Raw genomic sequence first — 21,429 nt, 5'->3', positions numbered from 1 at the left:
TATCAGTTTTATTCAAATTTTCAAAACAAATGTGAAGACGAGTGTGTTTGTCATTTGTAGTTTGTACACAATTTATAAGATATTAATTGTGTTTAAATTTATCGATCTATTAAAAATGCCTTTGATATTGATGGTTGGTTTACCGAGCAGTGGTAAGACGACAAGAGCTCGTGAAATTCAAAAATACTTCACTGAACAACAGCACAAAGAAGTTATTTTAATATCTGATAATGAAATAATTTCAAAAATGAATTTGGACAAGAATGTTTTGTATTTAGGTAGTTATAAATTAATTTATTAATGATATACTATTTGAATTTTTATTCTACTAATTGTAAGTTTATCAGGTATGGCCATTTAGATAAATTATAGTTATCAGTTGACCAACACTAACATTTTTGCTTCTTATTTTAATGTTAAGATTTGTTTTTTTCATTAGATTTGTAGAATCTGTGATAAAATAAAATCTTCTAAGATATGAGTTAACTTAGAACATTTGTATAGTAATTTTAATAATAAAATATTTTACTAGTTTTAAATTATAAATTATATATATTTTGTTAACTTGCAATATTTATGTTTGTTAAATATTTATAGAAATGAAGAAAGAAAAAGATCTCCGATCAAAATTGCATTCTGATGCCTTGAAGTTAGTATTATAATATTATTTTGTATTTTGTAGATACAAACAATTAATTCAAAGAATTTGGTCTATAGATTTCATATAAACTCTAAATTTGTTGGTTATAATATCATTGTACCCCTACCTCCAACTCAAGTTTTTAGCTTACAGGAGGTAGATAATCAAAACTGTATTTGTTTAACTCGTTAATTTGTAACCATTTCTTTTGATATCTAATAATAATAATAATAATAAAAAATTGTTTTGTAGATCTATTTAATAATAATCAACTATAGAAATATTACATTTTGATTAAACAACAATAAAATAAAATTTTTTTTTTTATTTATTCATTGTTCCATCACCCTTAGAATCTTAATGTGAAACTAATTATGTAATAATTTTAACTGTTTATAGGAGTTTAACTAAGGAAAATGTTGTAATATTAGATTCTGGAAATTTTATTAAAGGCATGTATAGTACTTTTTAATAATAATATTGTAAAATAAAATGTGAATAATTTAAAACTTTTCATTTATTAGGATTTAGATATGAATTGTATTGTTCTTCTAAAAGTTTGAGTACACCAAAGTGCTTAGTTGTGTGTGATATTTCAACTGAAAAAGCTTGGGAGCTAAATGAACGCAGACCTGAACAAGAAAAATATGTTAGGAAGACATTTAATGATCTTGTTATGAGATATGAAGAACCAAATCATTCAAATAGGTTAGTTTAGTGAAATATATTTAATTATATATACTAAATTATATATTAAATAAGATGAATGTTTACTTAGATGGGATTCACCATTGATTAATTTACAATTGGATGACACTTTGCCTGCTGAAGATATTCGAAAAGCAATTTTTGAAGTTGCTGCTCCTGTACCAAATCAATCGACAATAAATGTAAGAACATACTAATGTAGAAACTAATCTATAATATTAATGAGTTAAATAATCATTAATTTTTTTAACATGAATTAAATTTGAAGCAAATTTCAAACTTAATTTTTAATAATATTTTCATTTAGTTTTATTATTCAATCAAATATTAAATTTTTTTGTTTTTTTTTTTCACTTTTAGTTTTTAATCATACCTATTACTAATTACAAAATCTTTACATAAATAAAAAATTTAAAAATTTTTACTTTTTTCTTATTAACCAGTTTTTAAAAGTTGAAAAATTAAGGTTTAAACATTATTTAGTAAACTATCATTATTTATTAACTTTTTAATCAAGTAATATCTTAATAATGAGAAATGTCGCTCGAAATACTTTGAATTATTTTTAAACTATAAAAACATCACCTAATTACTTTTTTATACTTGTATATTATTTAATTATGAAAATTTTATTTTTCTTACAAAACAATTTAAAGAAACTGAATCTTGTCTTTAACCTATTGCTTGTGTTAGCATTATTTTAATAATATTGTGTTTGTATTTTTATTTACAATAGGCTCCATTAAATTCTAGTTCATATTTGTATGATTTAGATCAAAAAACACAAGAAGTAATTAATGTGAGTATAAAAGGATTTTTTTTTTATAGATTTTGTCTTAAATAAACTTTTAGTTGCGTTAAGAATATTATTATAGTATAATAATTAATAATAATTTTTTATTGTTTCTGGTTGTATTTTATAGTCAATTATACAGTTGAAGAAACAAGGTGTGGAAGGGGAAAATATTGAATTAGTAAATTATGAAGGAAAATATCTAAACAAATTGGACAAAAGCATCTCATTGGTGCAGCTTGCTAAATCTAGGAAACAGTTCCTATCTTATGCCAAAAGCCATGTTTCAGTTACAAATGACCAATCAAATATTGTTAACATGTTTATAGAATTCCTTAATAACACTGTTACTTGTTGAAAAAATGATTATTATTTTTTTTTTCATTGGACGAGTTTTGATCATAAGTTCCTTTTTAATGCTTATGATGAGACAAAATCTTGCTTTATATACCTATGGCCTCACATTAGGGGCACATGTACAGAATTTACTCCTATATAATAGATGAGTCGTTGAGAAGAAGATTTGCGGCTGAGTGATGTGGTTTGAGATTCATTACTAAAAATTTTAAATTGAATTATAATTCTTTAATTGATGACTGCATTGCCTAATTTGTTTTGCTTTCCTAACCTTGTGTTAGATAACATAAGTGATTTATTTTAAATTTAATATGTCAAACATATTGATTTTCAATAGTACTCAGTATTTCAGTACAAAAGTTTTTATAATGGTTTTACAACCAATGGTTACATTTGAGTGTTTTTAACATTTATAAATAAAAGTTGTAATAAATTACATGTTTTTTTATTTAATTTGTATTAAAGTCATAATTTACAATATTAATTTTTATAATGTTTAATATTTAACAAATAGGTACACATTTTTCACAGACATTACAGTACCTACCTGTTTATTATATACAAAAATTATTATAATTTATTAATACCGATTATTTTGATATAATATGTCTATTAACTGCTGATCGTTTATTTTGAATATTTATCATAAACTTTAATACTTGTACATACTACTGACTACTATAAACCTTATTTCCAATTTCCTGATGTATTGTGTTTAGTTTCATCACATGATTATGTTTAGTAAATGGAAAATCTGAATTTCGTTGCAAGTTGTTATTGTCAGTGGGGATATAACCCTATGTCCCTATTGTGTTGTCAGAAGTATTAATTGAACTCATAAACATTAATTGTAGTGTAAGCTCGTACCTAAATCCGTCAAAAATAAATTGTTCCCAACTAGTTGATCATTGAAATAAAACAAAAATAATACTTAAGAGGACGTCGCACCCGCATGTGTTGTCTCCGTCTTACACACGTACGATATAGATAAAACGCGTTTACGCAGTCTGAGTAAAACTCGCTCAATTTTGGTTCTAGAGTAAATATATCTATTATAAAATTAAAAGGTGATAATATTTTGGAGGGCAAGACGATAAATTTTTAAAAAAAATCAATATTTTGAAAAGTTAAAAGTTATTAAAAAATATAGAAATTTTCGCTAATTCTAAACAATTATAATGAAATGATATTGGGAATAATGGAAAAACTTAGCGTTTGCCCTTCGAAATGTTGTCATCTTTTATAATAGTGTAAGACGGAGACAACACATGTGGGTACAACGTCCTCTTAATAATATACGATATTAGGTATATAACTAAATTATGACAGACTTCAAAGTTAGTACCTATTATATTATTATGCATTATGCATAATACCATCATCGTTTATAGGTACCAACTTCATCTAGTTATAATTCAACAGTTATAATTGATATTACTATATTAGGTATATTCATATATATTATATAATATAAAGCCGACACCGTTAAGGTAAAGTAATTACTTATTTTAGTAGTTTAAAATCGTGGGATTATTGTGTGAGCTTTAGGGGAGGGGGTGACTGGTGAGCTTGGTATCTTTTCATCCCCTTGGATCCTATACCATGTAAATAATAGGTACCTACATTATGGTCGTAATTCTTTCAAAAAATGTTTTAACTTACCTAAATAAATTAACGAAAAATAATGTCATGATATATTGATATATTATGATTAATTTTATTTTAGCAGGTGAATAATCAATATTGAATTTTAAATTTTAATGGATATAACATATAAATTGGACTATATATAGCCCCATTATAATAGCCCCTCTTCGTAAAAGTTCTCACAGACGTCGCCGATGTAAAACGATATTACACGATGTCCATTTCAATGCGATTCGTATCAGCACGTATACCTGTTGCCGTCGTTATCACTGCAATTGCCACTTGCCGAAGTGGTGCACACGGTGTATGACGCTTCTCGTTGTTGTGGTAAGTCTAGATTTAAGTTTTCATTAGACATTTTTCTAAAATTTAGTTTTATAGCTCTCTATTTCATTCAATGAATTCATGTTTTCCTCTTGTCCGCAGGATAAAAAAAACATATAAGTTACATACCAGTCCGTACATCGACATCAGAAAACATGATCCGGTCCAACATGTTAAAAGTAATAATTTAATTAATTACATAATATTAAAATATTATATATAGCGTTCAAATGAAAGTTAAATTATCTGTGGATATAAAAACCCTTCATGTTAAATGGGTTTTCTGTAATGAGTGGTTGTTGCTAGTAATACGCTTGATATATCTATCCATTCTCATTTCAAATATTACATAATGACTTAATGTACAAATTATTGATTTTTTTAGTATTTTTGTTTTACATAATTTATTATTGAGTGGTATAACAAATAAAAACTGCAATCGACTTGTAGCTTCTACGGTCAATTTCTTCTCGATTGGTAACTTAATCAATTATAATTTGTCATATTATTTTATCAAAAAAATTATTTTATCTTAAAATACTTAAATAGGTAATTAATATTATTTTAGATAATAATTTTTTTTTATTTTGCATTTGTTTCAATAAGTATTAGTACAGCAGTTTATGTTTATCATGTTTATTATGTACATATTTTATGCTACTTGACATTTACCACCTAGATATAAATTATTTACAGGTTTATAACGGAAGTTAATGATAAGTAATATAAGGATTTACATTTTCATGATATACAACTGAAAAGTGGCTTTTAGAATATGATACCTATTTATTGCCTATTAATAATGCTTATAGGGTATTAAAAATTAAAAAATTAAAATATTTTTTATTTCTATAACAATACATCCATTTTAGAGTACATATATTTCTGTTTTAACTGTACATAAATACTATATTAAAACGTGTGCTTTATTATACCTATTTTTGAATACCTATAACATTGATATCTTAATATTATCTATCATTATAGTATAAAGCAACAACCGTTACCTTATAATTGTTGTTTAAATTATCTATAAATAATATTGTTAAATAGGTACATCTAAAATTGGTTTAATAAAATATGTTATATTATATACTTGGAAACGGCAAAAAATTATCATACACACATATTTTAAAACCTACCTAATTAGTTGATAGTTAATAATATATCAATTATGATCCTTAGTTATCTATATTGTTTGTAAAAATAGGTACCTGATTTTTATAGTTTTATTATTTATTAATCTTATCTAAGATCAGAGGTTATATATCATTAAAAAAATAAGTGAAAGACGTCAAGAATCAAATCTAACAATAATTAATACCAAATTTATATATTATTTATTTTAAGCATTTAATTAATATTTAATAAATATATTTTCAGAAAAATGTATTTCAACAAGCAATTAGATTTAATGCATCATGCAGTGCCATTCCTAAAGTTCCAATGTACATAGATGGAAAGTTTATTGAGTCAAAAACAAATGATTGGATCAATGTACACAATCCTGCTACAAATGAAGTAATCTTATTTACTTTATTAGTATAAAAATGAACATATTTAAAACTTTTAATCAACTTTTAGGTCATTTCTAAAGTACCAAAATGTACACAAAGTGAAATGGAACATGCAGTAGAATCATCCAAAGCAGCTTTTAAATCATGGTCAAAAACTTCTGTGATGAGAAGACAACAAATAATGTTTCGTTATCAGGAAATTATTAAAGCTAATATGGTAAATTTATTTTGATAGTTTTAATTTCATTTGTTTGTTTTAAATATTTTCAAATGTAATTATAGAAAAAATTGGCAGAGAATATAACCAAAGAACAAGGAAAAACATTGATTGATGCAGAAGGAGATGTAACTCGTGGACTGCGTAAGATTTATAAAGTTTTATTTTATTGTAATTTACTAATCGAAAATATTGAATTATGTCAGTTAAATGATTATGTTGTTCTACAGAGGTCGTCGAAAATTGTTGCAATTTTACCAGCTCAATCATGGGCGAATCGTTACCATTAGTAGCTACTGATATGGATATACATTCCTATCGTGAACCACTTGGAGTGACTGCTGGTATTGCTCCATTCAATTTCCCTGCAATGATACCCTTATGGATGTTTCCTGTTGCAATTTCTTGTGGAAACACATTCGTCATTAAGGTAAATAGATGCATTTAAACTTAACTTTAATTTGTCTAGATTTAACAGATGTACAGGTATATTTGTAAAGTATTATATTTTTGAAAGATTATTGACTATTAATAAAAGAATTTTAAATCATTATTTGGTATGCTATAGACTTATAGGCAATAAAAAAAGTTAATGTTAAGTTTTTATTAATAATATTTTAAATGAAAAAGTATTAATTTTTTTTTTTTAATTGTTATTAGCCATCAGAAAGAGTACCTGGTAATTGTATGATGCTCGTTGAAATGTTATCGGAAGCGGGTTGCCCACCTGGCGTTGTGAACATCATTCATGGAAGTGTAGATACTGTGAACTTTATCTGTGATGCACCAGACATTAAAGCTATTTCATTTGTTGGTGCAAACACTGCAGTAAGTTATAATTATATAATATGTAATAGCCTTTTACATTTGATTGTATTGAATGCTAATATTATTATATTGTGATTAGGGTGAACATATATTTACGAGAGGTTCTAAAAATGGTAAAAGAGTACAAAGTAATATGGGCGCAAAAAATCATGGTGTGATAATGCCAGATGCAAACAAAACTAGCATGTTGAATTCATTAGTTGGAGCTGCATTTGGAGCTGCTGGACAACGTTGTATGGCATTAAGTACGGCTGTGTTTGTTGGTGATGCCAAAAATTGGCTTCCCGAATTGAAGAGTCGTGCAGAAAGCTTAAACGTCAATGCTGGTAAGTAAATTGAAGTAATCCATATTAGTTTTTATTTTAGTTACTACTTATTTACAATTGTTATTAATCTATTATTCATTAAATTTTAGGTCATATTCCAAATACTGATGTTGGCCCAGTTATATCGCCTGAAGCAAAAAATAAAATCCACAGTTTAATTCAATCTGGTATTGACGAAGGAGCTAAAATTCTTTTGGATGGAAGAAATATAAGTGTGCCAGGCTATGAAAAAGGAAATTTTGTTGGACCAACTATTCTCACAGATGTGAAGGTAACGACTAATTTTTAATGATTACATTTGTTATAAATTTAGGACTAAATCCTTTTTCCACTATTCTTTTCAAAAAATATGCCAGAGAAGGGGATCTTCTCTTAAAATCAATTTTATGCTATTTGTTATTTTTATGATTTGAGTTTTTTTAAACTGCATTGTTTTTTTTTTTTTTTTTTTTACTATGTTGTACAACACAGCCACATATGAAATGTTATACAGAAGAAATATTTGGACCGGTCTTGGTATGCTTGACTGCTGATACTTTGGATGAAGCGTTGAACATTATTAACTCAAATCCATATGGTAATGGTACAGCTATATTTACTACAAACGGAGCAACTGCTAGAAAGTTTACTCATGAAGTCCAATGTGGCAATGTAAGTGTATTGAATTTTTTTTTCTATAATATAATATACTTTAATAATGGTATTTATTTATATTTCATTTAGGTTGGCGTGAATGTTCCTATCCCAGTTCCATTGCCAATGTTTTCATTTACTGGTACACGAGGCTCATTTTTGGGACAAAATCATTTCTATGGCAAACAAGTATGACGTATTATTAGCTTTGATTTAAAGTTATATAGGAATGTATACATAACATATTTCTTACGCTGTGATTTGTGATTTTATTTAAGGGTTACCACTTTTTCACGGAATTGAAAACAGTTACACAGCTTTGGAAAGAATCTGATGCCACAGACACCAAAGCGGCCGTATCTATGCCTGTGATGCGATAATTTTTTAAAACAAGGCTGATATCTTACAGTTTTTAATATAATCTTATTTTTGTTATCATAATTTTTAATAAAAGAAAAATGTTTAAACGTACAAAGTACAATTTTTGTCAAGTATTTCAAAGACAGTATATTGTCTGAACACACAAATTACCTTACAATGACTTTGTATTGTATTTCCAGATTAAGGAAATTAAAGTAAAAAATGATGAAACTTAAGAAAAGTATCAAATGCCTGTTCAGAATGTTATTTTTATTATTAAAAAGGTTAGTTTTTAAAAATTTAAAAAGGTTAACATTTTTATGTTTATAGTAAAAAGGATGTCATATCTACACGCGTCGTCTCTGTATTACTAACTTATAACACCATAATATAACTATACTATAATGTAAATAGTGTAATACCATAACTATAACCACTGATTATAAATACTAGTAATGCTGTAACATGAGTATAGAGCAATAAAATACTTATATTTAAAAATTATCATAACTTGTTTAAAAATAAAAATATTGTAAAAAATCAACAAGAGGGCACAGCGCACAGATAATGCTATTAAAAACCTTTATGGATAATAATAGATCACTTTAATAGGTACATAAGCAGATAAGTTGACAACACTAAATTGAAACTACAGATTGTAAATTTTTAATTTGTTATATTATGTCCTTGTAAGTTGTAAGACGAAGACAACACGTATGTAAGAGTCTGGCTCTCATAAATACTCTTTTCAATAGGTAATATTAGTTATGTTATCATTAGTTTATGAAAAATATTAATAATTAAATTTCTTTACGTAACACTACTTTCTACTATGTTGTCTAGTACTTTATTTTGATATAATGAGAATGTAATTTGGATTAAATTTAGTGATGAGAAATCATCCACTTAACGTGTCACAAGCATAGACATATAAATTAGTTTATAGGTCTATGGTTTTTTTCTTATAATGCAGAATAGTCAATACAAATTCTACCGACTGGGGTTCAAACTAATATATTTTCGGGTCCAAATAGCGGGTCCGGAGCGCTGCCGAACAACGTTCAGGTGTGGGCTATCTATTTGTATTTAATCAATTATAGCGGTAACCAAACTTATCATTGTTTTCACGCAATTATTGTATGCTACTTCATGTCACCATAGTTTCACTAATTTTCGTCTCATCACAGAGTTTTCACCTGTACCTAACCCACTAACCACTTTTTAATATTTCAAATTAAATCCTACAAGAAATCCTTATAATAATAATATATAAAGTAACTTATCTATTTTATAATATTAAACCATTGAAATATTTTATCTTGTCAACAAAAATTAAATCTTTACCCGTGACGCGTAAAATATTCATAGAATATCTTTATTGAATTTGTTAGTTATTTATAAACAACCGTGGTTGTCAATAAGGTATAAGGTATTATTATATAATTACATTCACTCGTTCTATAAAATATAATACCGTACATTATTATAATAAGTAAAAACAAAATGTATTTTAGACGTATAAAAATATAAAATAATCAATATAAACATAAATCATAATTTATTATTATTTCTACTGACGTGATTTTTCGAGTATTTTCCACTTTTCCAGATCTTTTTCCAACCCGTTCTTTTCGCGCAATGACGCAGTTGATGTAAACGTGGCTGTAAGTACTGAAACAGGACTGATAACACCAATTGTATTTAATGCAGATACTAAAGGTTTAATTGCAATAAGCACTGATGTTGAAGAACTTGCCGCTAAAGCCCGCCAAGGTAAACTGCAACCTCATGAATATCAGGTATTTATTATTTCTCGGTGAATTTCAGAATTTCTATAATAATTTTGTAACTTTCAAACTTTTCTCTATCACAGGGAGGTACATTTAGCGTTTCAAATTTGGGAATGTTTGGTGTTAAAAGCGTATCCTCGATAATTAATCCTCCTCAATCGTGCATACTTGGTATTGGTGGTATGATTCAACGGCTAGTACCAGATAAGACAAATGGAACCTGTGCACAAGATACACTTCAAGTTACACTGAGTTGTGATCACAGAGTTGTAGACGGTGCTGTAGGAGCACAATGGTTACAAGCATTTAGGCGATATGTAGAAGAACCACATAATATGCTTCTTTAAGACCGACTCGTCTCAAAAGCAATTCAGTCATAAAATGTTTTCTATAATATAATTTATCGTTTCTGTATTTTTTTTTTTTATGTTATTTATTATAAATAGTAAATAATATTCTAGACGTAAAATAACTACCGGTATTGATGTCGAGTTAAAAATTGAACTCGAAAAAAAAGAACTTTATCGGAGAATTATAATACACCATTTAATTGAAACAATTATATTTTTATCGGGCAGAAGTCTTGCATTTTGTGGTGATAATGAGACGTTGTGTTCTAAAAATAATGAAAATTATCTCGGCTGTTTAGAATTAATTGCAAAATTCGATCCATTAATGTCCAATCACCTTGATGAGTATGGTAACAAAGGCCGTGGAAATGTTTCATATCTGTCCCACACTATTTGTGATGAGTTAATAACACTTATGAACAAGACTTTACTTCATAAAATAGTAAATGAAATAACGTCCGCTAAATATTTCTCGTTAATCGTGGATTCTACTCCCGACATCACGAAATTTGATCAATTAACGATTGCTGTTAGATACGTTAATTTAGGTGGGACTGCAATAGAGCGATTTTTATGTTTTATTCCATCGGTTAGACATAAAATTAAAGAAATGGATGTTGCAATATTAACGAAATTATCTGAATTAAATATCGACATACATAAATGTCTTGGACAATCATACAATACATACCAGAAGATATGTTATTATCTAATATATAAAAATCTCGTGTCACAATATCGAAAATGTTTGTTACCAAACTCCTCCAAAACGGCTGGACCGATTTTGATGAAATTTTGTGTGTATATTAAGTAGGTCTCAGAGTGTGATGATAACTATTTTTAATATCCCTAGGAATAAAGGGTGGTTTACCACAAAGGGTTGAAACCAGTAATAATAATAATAATCACGCGTTGCCACGGTTACTAGAATATTTTTTTTACGTGTGTATTTTATGGGCGTGTAGATATGAATTGTTCTGAAGCGTAAGACACCGACTAGCTAAATTATATTACCTCTTTATTATACGTTTAAAGGCTGTGGGCTTATTTAATCGATTATTCGAATAATAAATTATTTTTAACGAATGATACATAATCAATCGGATACAATTGACGTCGTTTAAAACCCCTCTCACCCTAAGGAACTTTTTTTTGAGTGCGGCATTGATTGACGATAAAGTAAAAGAACTGAGAATGCCAAAATGGTATCTGTATTATATATAACCACTAGGTAACTAGTTCAAGACATTGAAACAAATGTATTATTGATCCCAACACATAAGTTTAATTTAGGATTATTTTTCGGCGTTTTTCTATGTTGCAAAATAAGCTTATACGATTTCATTGGGACTGGGGGAATACAAATACGGCGCGTTACGTCCCGTAATGTTTTAAACTTTTAAAAGATTTAATCTCATAAGTTATAAAAACGTTTGTTTAGGAATTTGAAAAATGATTACAATAATGTTTTTTTTTGATTTGGTCGAACTAATCGTTTTTTAATCTCTCTCGGTAAAGATTATATTAAGTTTAATTAAATACTAACATTTGAAACATTAAATCTAGATATAGCTTTACGCAATACATTAAAAGAATTATACTACGGTATTTTCCAAAACGCGTAGTTATTGCAACAACTGGGGTAACGCCAATGTTGACGTATTTCGGTGTTTGGCAATGATAATACTATATTATACTAAACATTGGCCACGCATCGCGCATATAATATTATAATGCGTTCTTGGCGGGTTTTCACTCGTTGAGCAAGTTCGACCTTAAGACCCAAAATATTATTTACTATAATGACTATACAATAACAGCGGTAAAATATATATATGCGCGTCTCATTCAACGTGTCCCATCTATTGGCCGTTGCAGTGTTTTGTAGGCACTTTTCTTTCTCCCGCGGACTCCCTGTGTACACGAGTCTAAATACAGTTTATTTATGTTTGAGGTTCGTGTCATATCGTTTTGTTCTATGCGTTATCTGCATTTGAAAGTTTTATCGTGTCCTCATACTTACCCGATACGCCCAACGAACAAAACTTTAACGTTTATTACAGTGTTGGGTAAGTTACTTTTTAAAAGTAACTAAGTTACGTTACAAGTTACAAAATAAAAAAAGGTAACCAGATTACTTGTTAGTTACTTGTGAACAGAAGTAATGCGTTACATTATTTTTTTTTACTCGAAAGTAACTAGTTACAATGACGTTACTCTCGAGTTTCATAAAAAAGTCTATTTTAAATCAATCAATGTATCTTCAAAATTTTGATCAATTATACGCGCTCTTTTTTTTGTACAAATATCTCCAGCTACACTTAAGAGCCACGAAAGTGCCCTCGTAACACCGCGATACATATCTCTCCAAAAAATTAAAATATAAAAATATAATTAAATATGATAATGTAACGCGTTCTTCCGGTAACTTACTTCTAAATAATTAACGTCGTTACTCTTGCCGTTACCCAAAAATAATAGTAACGAAGTTACCATAACGTTACCGAAAATTGTAACTACGTTTACTACCCAACACTGCGTTTAAATACATGGTAAATAACACTAATTCACTATAGGTATAACTTACTATATAAGTGCCATAATATATATCCAGTCACTATTGTACATATTAGTACCCCCGTGTACAATTTATGCTAAACACATAAGTGGGTTACGAGTACGTGCGATGTACGTCTGCACAACGTATACTACACTACTACAGGAACGATGTGACTGGGCGAAGTGTACATAATACTGTACACTTACTTTTGTTTTGTTATTTGTCCATCATATCTCCGCGACACAAATGGTATTACATATTATTATTATTATGTTAAGCAGACTCCCCTAATCCATTTCACATCGATTTCGAAGAAATTTAACTTTTCCTTTATTTTCATCAAGCAGTTTTATCCATGTTAAATGATTGGTAGAAGTTTCATAGTTTTTAATATGATATTGTATATTTTTTTGATGACGTTAATGAGGACTGACTGAGTGAGACAAGAGATATGAAATATATGTATAACAATCATGTACTTGAAAACATAAGATATAATAAATATTATATAACTTTGGAACTTGAGACTGTTTTTAAAATTTTATGTTTGGTAAGATTTAATGGTGAATAATGTAAAAAGTTTCTGATTACGCCATTAACTGCACGTTTTCGACGAATATCTACAATAATCGAAAAACTTTATGTATAAAACATTAGATACTTTACACTTCATAGGACACTTTTCGTTTCTTGTGACAATTTTCCAAAGCAAATAAAAATGTATTGATTTTTTTTTATTGTTAACACCCAACTAGGTAATGATTGAAAAGTGTTCTGAGCTCACGATATTGTGAACAATGGAAACTGTATCAAACTGTATCATACGAAAAAATAATTTCCTCAAAATTCATTTTCCAAGCGGTTATTTACAACATTTTTTCTATAAGTACTGTTAATAAATAAGAATGACTAAATTAATAGAATAGTGAAATCTATAAATTCGGATTATTACAGTCATTATAGGTAAGTACATTAAATTTCAACAGGAAATATCATAACGTTAAAATGTAATATTAATTTTTTTTTTTTATAGTATTATTAAAATTATTTTAATTTTATTAACAAGTGATGAGCTTCTTGTATACTCATGGCCTGTGAGTCCATGGCCTTCTGCCCATTGTGCTACCCAACTCCTATGTCACTGATAAAAATAGAACTTAACAATATATTAATCATGGAGTATGATTAATTTATTTTATAGTCAAATTGTATTTATTTTAATATCAATATAATATCATATTAATCCTTTTATATTGATATAATTTCAATAATAAACATTTTTATTTATTGCAATATTTATCAATTTTAAATCATAAATGTTATCTCTTTATGTTTAAGTCTTTATAATAATTATCTGTTAAATAAAGAGTTTTGTTATACATCGGCCACCACTGTCTGCGGACTATGGTGTATTTGTTTTTCACGTAACAATAAACACAATTGTGCTATAGCATTTTTACAATACCCAAGTACTGAAATGTGTGAAAAATAAGACGAGTGTAGTACGATTATCGTGTTGGTATTATGTTTATGTTTCATACAATTGTTTTTGTAATCATTTTGTTTTATACACACAAGTTATTATAACTGAATGCACAATGAACCAACATTTCTTTCTAAATGTACCATATGTCACACACATTACTGTTTTTTTAAAATATTTAATACTTCATTAAATGTATAGGGTGAGATGTTTTCGCACACAAAAAATAGAAAAAAAAATAAAATCGTTATTATCATATCAATAATCATTAGATATAATTAATAATATACTTGTGGATTATAATTTATAATGAATTATGATATTTAGTAAATATATTAAATATTTAAATAATTTAATGAATCGTTGTATGCTTGTGAATTTGTAATTTGGTTATTTTTGTTTTACCAATTTTCAAGTATTATAATAATCTTAATGTCGAAATTATATTATATCATATAATACTTAAATATAGACGTTACAAATATATTATATCAGCAGTATGTATGGCAAATTATATGTATCATTATACCTTGTGTTGTTGGAAGGGTATAGCATAGTTTGTGCTGTAACGGGGGGGGGGGGGAGGTACAAAATTTCATTTCAAATTATGGTATTTTTAAATTATATTTAACCATCAAGTTAAAGAACATATTTTGTGTGATCGTATGTCATAAATATTTTGCACAGTTAAAATTGAATACAATAAACTATAAAAATAAAGGTTATTTGTATTTTTAATTTTTAATGAGAGCGCACTTTCAATTATTTTTGAGAGACGCTGTAGAGGATTTCTTTATTACTGTTCATATCTATTCATAATTACAAATTCGATCATCCAAAACTTTCATCTAAAGTTGTTTTTATTTTTATAAATTATTTTTTTACACATAAGGAGCGATACGTACTTACATATTTTTACATTTTGTGATTTTATGCTATAAAACAAAAACAAAATTCGTATCCTATATAGAATGTATGCAAATTTTTTACTACAAAAAAATTACTTCTCATTAGCATCACAGTGTGTTTATGTGTATGCGTGTGTGAGACGTATACCGTCACCATTGCGATTGAAGTAGGCAAAAGGACCTGTGCACATTCGAAACGCTCATCAGTCACCCAAATCAATTCGAAACTACCCCTAAAATATTTCATAGTACACTAAAAATTAAAAGGATGGCTGTTGGTTGTAAACTGTGGCTATTGGCCGTGGTGTGCGTAGCATTTTTATACCGAGATGGCCCCCAAGGCAACGGTGTATTATGCGGAAGAAAACCCGTCCCCGAATCGTACGAAGATATGCAATCGTCCGGAGCTGTATCGTCCGATGACGGAAATGACGATCATGATGACGACGACGATCAGAACGATTCGCGTAATACTAGTAATGAGGATCATACAGGAAACAACCACAAAGGTTCCAGTGATAACGATGACGATGACGATGATCATGATGATGCTGATAAGGAATCGAATTCTGACGAAGAAGAGGATCACGGAAAAAATACAAAGAAACGTGAAACTAATACAAAATTGAACAGAGGTAAGAACCAAAACCGCCATCATGATGAAGACGAAGATGGCGAAGACAATGAAGGCGACGAAGATGAAAAAGCTGATGAAGACGGAAAAGATGACGAGGAACACAGGGAGCACTTCAAGAAAAGCACGAAAAATGACAAAAATGATGACGAAGAATTGACGGAAATGAAGATATTAACGACGACCATCATTACGGGAAAACCAAAGGATATCCTAAAATTTTTAAATGAAGGTATTGAATTTGATTCACGTCAATTGATAGTTTATTCAATCATTGCTTTTTATTAGTGAAGTACTTTGTTAAGTACCCCTTTGTTTTTGCATTTAATCGTATAATATTTTATAAATCGAATTGTTCATCCACACTGGGATCGATAAACGTAATTTCACATAATTGAACAATTATACGGGTATAATAGCTTAAAAAAATGTCACTTTATTGTTGTATAATTACATCAAACTCAAATGATTTTGCGTTTATTAAAAATATTTATTTATACTTATTATCGGTAATTATTATGTTCTAGTCGGAATTGAAAGAAATAGTGACATTAATTGAGTTTAATAGAGAAAGAAAGAAAGAAATAGTAATATACTTATATATCTAAACGTTTGTCTTTGTATAACTGAATATTTATTAATTATCATCAATTTCTGGTAAGAAGTTATTTAGTATAAATTATTAACTTCGTATTTTTTTTATTGTGCTTTTCGAAATAAGACGGCATAGGAATGTATATGCTTTTATTATAAAATTCATATTAAGGCAAATATGTTGCGATAAATTTTACATCGCAATTAATTGTTTTTTTTAAATTTTTTTTCTAGGTGTAAAACCCTATAAATCAGCTAATTTGGATTTCAATAAAAAATCAGATTCTAGTCTTTTAAAAAAAGTTGATGCCATTACAAAAAGAAGTAGTACATCAAACAAAAACAAAAAAGAAACATCAGAAGAGGATTTGACGCATTACATAAGATACATTGTTAAGGAGGGTACGAAAAAAAAAAGTTCAAAACAAGTAGATGCAGATAAGGTAAGAATTTTAAATTATCATTTTATCAGTAGTAAAATGATATTACACAATTACATATTATACGTAATGCGCATTATGCCAACCCCTTTACTAAGGTACTAAATTTTTAACTGTTTATAATTAGTGTGTATAATTAGTATGAAGTAATAGTAGTGAGTAGTAATTACCTATATGTATTATAGGTATACACGACTTAAAGTAGAAAAATGATTGGATTTTCAACTAAAAGATTTCTTTTGGTAAGAAATGTAATTTAGTTAGTCCTTTTGGGAAGTCAAAATTATAAATTCTCAGTACTTATCTTAATAATTGAAAAAATTAAAAGAAAGGAAAAACAAGAATTTTCACATAAAATCAATTTTGTTAATTTGTTGTAATTTAAAAATGAATAACCACATAGATACTTAGCTACTTTCATAAAATGTGTATATAAGCACATTATAAAATATAAATTATAAATATTTTTTTATTTATAGATATTTGACATTATCAAAATTTTATTTATTTTTCTATAAATAGTTATATCACAAGCTGTTTTTAAAGCCATTTAATAATTGTAAAGAAATATATACGTATTTAAAGTTTTAGTTTTATCAAAATTTGTTAAAATCACGAAAATGTGTGAATTATTTTGAAGTTGAAAATTATAAAATGTTTCAATATTTTAAATGTAAGTACTGAAAATTGAATACATCTTTCATACCTGAAAAGTATAAAAATATATAAACTCAGTTTAAATTATAGAAATTTAAATTTAATTTTGGATAATGTTAGACATTTAATTTAAACGAAGAATAAAGATTTTAGTTACATTATTGTAATTCAAATATATTTTCTTGGGAATTTGATAATTCTACAAATATATTTATATTTAATAACTGTACACAATGACATTTTCAAAACTTTTTGATTAATTTTATGCCATTATTTATTTATACAATGAACCTATTCACACTGTTCTACGGTAAGTCAATATTGACTAAAAGTTAATAAATATAATATATTATATATTTTTGATGAAAAATAATCAAACTAATCGTATGACTATAAATGTAAAATAATTACAATAATAATAATATAAATATATTTCATATAAGAAGTAATATTATATGATTTTTTTTTTTTTTTATCAATCATATTTAATATATTTATTATCAACTTTAATAAATTATAATATGACATTAAATAGTTAGTAATTTATATTATACGAGATTAATTTAGCTTTTTAAACTTTTCAATTTTGTCTTTGTTGTAAAACTTTTTTACCCCAACCATATGCTTCGTTTGTAATTATATATAAAATTAATGTTTATTTCTATTTTATTTTTTATTATACTACGAAATATATTATTATATATTATCATAATATATATACTTAGTAATATTATTGATTAAATATACTAGGTAGTATATTCAATCAATGGTAATATAATGGTAGTATAAGCTAACAGACTATCTTATTCATTCATAATCGTTTTTCGTAGGAAACGATTCATCACACATGCATTATACTGACTTACTCAATTATGAGCAACACTCAAACCCTAATGTAGAAAAAAATGGCCATCTATTTTCGCTTTTTTTTCAAAAACTAAGTTACGATAGTATTATTTTCCATATTAACTTTGAACTTAGCCAGTTAAAAGTATTATTTGTTTAACTATTAACTTCTATTGTATGTAATTCATTCATCGAGAAATATCCATCTTTATGTAGGGGAGTATATTATGCTTCATGCTAGCTTTATTACGCTATTTTAAAATTCAAAGACAGAATAATATTTACTAATGAGTAGTAATGACGGATAACAAAAAAGGTAAGTTGTTTTTTTCAAGTATATAATATAATATAGACACTATAGTAGATATATTGAAAATCTTATATTATTCAACGGGATTAGTTTCAAAGTTATTTAATTATAGTTCGAGATAACGAATAATTCGAGACATCAACGTTTGACATAAGAAGTTAGAAAAGCTTACTGTATCTATGCAGATACAGTAAGTATTTGCTTTATAATAAAAAAGCTAAAAATCTAAAAAATCTATCAGCCAAAATTATTGTATATTTTTTTTATGTATTCTAGTAAATTTTTTTATTTTACTATTATTAATGTGATGGGTCAAATTAATTTTGCCAAAAACATTGAAATTTATGTAATTTATTATATAAAATATGATAATAAATGTAAAAGTTTCTAGTCACCGCGAATAAAATTATTGAAATACAATAAAAAAAAAGCTAAAATTGTTATTGTTTATTAAATATTTAATTTTTTCAAAAGTTAAATTTCTAAAAGCTATAAAAGAAATTTTTATCATATATTTCACAGATTTTTTGGTTTCAATATGAACTATTTATGAGGTATTTTCTATTAATTAATTAATGCATTCATTATTGTTAAAAATGTATTAATTAATTATTTGGAAAAAATTATTCAATTTCACTTTTATTATAGACATAACTATATAATACATTACACAAATACTCATATTATATACTATTATATAATAAATATCGAGCTAAGTAAAAGGCATAACAAGGTCTATCAATCGAGATTTCTTTAACTTCCTGTGTTCTATTTCAAAGTCTCCAGAAAATGTACATTGCTTAATAACCCATAATAGAGTAATATAATTTTTATATAAGTAAGTATATTATAATATAAGTGATTATTTAATAAAAAAATTACCTTGTTAATGGTTTGTCTGAAATAATCTCTTTAAAAATTGGTCCACAATTTCGTTTATGTCCCAAAAACATTAGGCTAGTAAGAATGTCATGATCTTTTTAGTAGAATAAATAGGATAAAGTACTATATTGTTTATTTTCATATGATCATTCAACTTATATACTACTTTTTGGGTTATACACTTATACTATTTCTATTGGTGAAAAAAAGTAAATGTAAAACACTTAGTTGGTAATTTAGTTAATGTATCATAATTGATACAATCACTAGAATTCTCTGCAATAATATTATTTTTGAAATAAGTGATATAATACATTTTTTTTTTAATAACTGAGGAAATTACCGAGAATTTATAATTTTGACTTTCCAATAGTACCAACAAGATTAACTTTCTCGTCAGTAGAAATATTGAAGTTGAAAATCAAGCATTATTTTATTTTTCTACTTTTAATCGTGTATACCTAATACCATTGATTATAAATACTATACTATAGTATTTATAATCAATGCTAATACTTATAGGTACACATGAAAACACAAATTATTGTAAAGGTAATTTAATTTTAAATTATTAGTACATGGATCACATAAAGAGTATTTTGTTTCAATCTAGTATCTATATATTATGAATTTATGATATTATTTTATCATGAAACATAACAGAAATTATAGTATTTTTACTATTATTAATTATTATACTATTATAATATTATTTTTATTTAAAATCACGTAGATATATATGAGTTGGTATAGAAATTTATGTCTAAAATCATTATAAAAACTTTAAATTATTACAAGACAATAGGTGCATTTGTTTTGTTCAGTCGGAATATTAATATGATTAAATTTTAATTCAATGTTTTCTTTTTACAGTTATTAATAACCCTTGTGAAGGGTGTATTGTTACAGTTATTGAAAGAAGTATAGTTTGAAGTTCGCGAAAAGTCCATAAGTATGTACTTTACCATATTTATGTGTCAGAAATCACATTTGTGTGTACAACTGCAGTCGTAATCAACAATAATAATATTTGTGAAAAATGTTTAAATATATCGTTAAGAAAAATGCGTTTTTTTAACGTTCTAAATAATTATATTTACAGTATGTACGAATTTATAGAGTATACCTATACTCATATATTATACTTGTATTGATATTAAAATATTTTTTATTTTATTAAAGTTTTCTTTATAATTTATATACGGTACGTAATAATATTTACATTAATATACCGTAATGGCTATAGTAAACGAAGAAAATGTTATAATTTATACACGAGTCATTATTGTTTTTATATGAAACACTATAAAATGATATTATTATTATTATTATTGAGTTAAAAATTTAATATCCGAACGTTTCGTGAGACAATAATATTGATGTATAAATGTCACACAACTACGTTGTTCGTCAACCGTAAATCGTAAATATTATAGCAAGTCATAAACATATTTCATGGCCTTTGATTATTTTTGAAAAATATTAAAACTGTCCATGCTCATTCGTCACATATTTTTCATGGTTGGCATAATTTACTAAAATGTCTGAAGGGCCGGTTTCAAAAACTTGCCAAATAATTTATTACGACGTATTGCCAAATTTAATATTTCTTAAATTACAGTTTA

General features: G+C 26.6%; 4 protein-coding genes across 4 annotated transcripts; all 4 read left to right on the top strand.

The window, feature by feature from the left end:
* The first annotated feature begins 32 nt into the window (after positions 1-32).
* On the top strand, positions 33-2,890 carry LOC113551269 (protein KTI12 homolog). Its single transcript, XM_026953418.1, has 7 exons — positions 33-278; positions 598-649; positions 1,040-1,092; positions 1,165-1,348; positions 1,419-1,530; positions 2,085-2,147; positions 2,272-2,890. The coding sequence occupies exons 1-7, from the start codon at positions 116-118 to the stop codon at positions 2,497-2,499; spliced, it is 855 nt and encodes a 284-aa protein (XP_026809219.1). The 5' UTR covers positions 33-115; the 3' UTR covers positions 2,500-2,890.
* Positions 2,891-4,391: 1,501 nt separating this feature from the next.
* LOC113552719 (probable methylmalonate-semialdehyde dehydrogenase [acylating], mitochondrial) lies at positions 4,392-8,465 on the top strand. The gene is made up of 12 exons (XM_026955592.1): positions 4,392-4,472; positions 4,572-4,648; positions 5,853-5,990; positions 6,054-6,203; positions 6,269-6,347; positions 6,434-6,633; positions 6,864-7,031; positions 7,111-7,357; positions 7,447-7,628; positions 7,829-8,008; positions 8,081-8,179; positions 8,269-8,465. The coding sequence occupies exons 2-12, from the start codon at positions 4,625-4,627 to the stop codon at positions 8,368-8,370; spliced, it is 1,569 nt and encodes a 522-aa protein (XP_026811393.1). The 5' UTR covers positions 4,392-4,472; positions 4,572-4,624; the 3' UTR covers positions 8,371-8,465.
* A 38-nt stretch (positions 8,466-8,503) lies between these two features.
* Positions 8,504-10,545, top strand: LOC113552721 (dihydrolipoyllysine-residue acetyltransferase component of pyruvate dehydrogenase complex, mitochondrial-like). Its single transcript, XM_026955593.1, has 3 exons — positions 8,504-8,634; positions 9,960-10,149; positions 10,224-10,545. Exons 1-3 carry the CDS (start codon positions 8,573-8,575, stop codon positions 10,485-10,487), a joined length of 516 nt encoding a protein of 171 aa, XP_026811394.1. The 5' UTR covers positions 8,504-8,572; the 3' UTR covers positions 10,488-10,545.
* A 5,032-nt stretch (positions 10,546-15,577) lies between these two features.
* On the top strand, positions 15,578-20,980 carry LOC113554003 (uncharacterized protein DDB_G0290685-like). Its single transcript, XM_026957629.1, has 3 exons — positions 15,578-16,307; positions 16,904-17,112; positions 20,678-20,980. Exons 1-3 carry the CDS (start codon positions 15,710-15,712, stop codon positions 20,729-20,731), a joined length of 861 nt encoding a protein of 286 aa, XP_026813430.1. The 5' UTR covers positions 15,578-15,709; the 3' UTR covers positions 20,732-20,980.
* Positions 20,981-21,429: the final 449 nt, after the last annotated feature.

Source organism: Rhopalosiphum maidis, chromosome 2 (assembly GCF_003676215.2).
Source record: "Rhopalosiphum maidis isolate BTI-1 chromosome 2, ASM367621v3, whole genome shotgun sequence".
Taxonomy (NCBI): Eukaryota; Metazoa; Arthropoda; class Insecta; order Hemiptera; family Aphididae; genus Rhopalosiphum; species Rhopalosiphum maidis.
This window is presented reverse-complemented; position numbering and strand designations above follow the sequence as displayed.

Bases quoted from the DNA above. Each gene is read 5' to 3' on its own strand.
- LOC113552721 (XM_026955593.1), top strand. From the start codon at position 8,573: ATGATGAAACTTAAGAAAAGTATCAAATGCCTGTTCAGAATGTTATTT. The intron at 8,635-9,959 runs GTTAGTTTTTAA...CCACTTTTCCAG, and splicing joins TTATTTTTATTATTAAAAAG to ATCTTTTTCCAACCCGTTCT. The intron at 10,150-10,223 runs GTATTTATTATT...TCTCTATCACAG, and splicing joins TGCAACCTCATGAATATCAG to GGAGGTACATTTAGCGTTTC.
- LOC113554003 (XM_026957629.1), top strand. From the start codon at position 15,710: ATGGCTGTTGGTTGTAAACTGTGGCTATTGGCCGTGGTGTGCGTAGCA. The intron at 16,308-16,903 runs GTATTGAATTTG...TTTTTTTTCTAG, and splicing joins CCTAAAATTTTTAAATGAAG to GTGTAAAACCCTATAAATCA. The intron at 17,113-20,677 runs GTAAGAATTTTA...TTCTTTTTACAG, and splicing joins AACAAGTAGATGCAGATAAG to TTATTAATAACCCTTGTGAA.
- LOC113552719 (XM_026955592.1), top strand. From the start codon at position 4,625: ATGATCCGGTCCAACATGTTAAAA. The intron at 6,348-6,433 runs GTAAGATTTATA...GTTGTTCTACAG, and splicing joins AGATGTAACTCGTGGACTGC to AGGTCGTCGAAAATTGTTGC. The intron at 7,358-7,446 runs GTAAGTAAATTG...ATTAAATTTTAG, and splicing joins AAGCTTAAACGTCAATGCTG to GTCATATTCCAAATACTGAT.
- LOC113551269 (XM_026953418.1), top strand. From the start codon at position 116: ATGCCTTTGATATTGATGGTTGGTTTACCGAGCAGTGGTAAGACGACA. The intron at 1,349-1,418 runs GTTAGTTTAGTG...ATGTTTACTTAG, and splicing joins GAACCAAATCATTCAAATAG to ATGGGATTCACCATTGATTA. The intron at 1,531-2,084 runs GTAAGAACATAC...TATTTACAATAG, and splicing joins CAAATCAATCGACAATAAAT to GCTCCATTAAATTCTAGTTC.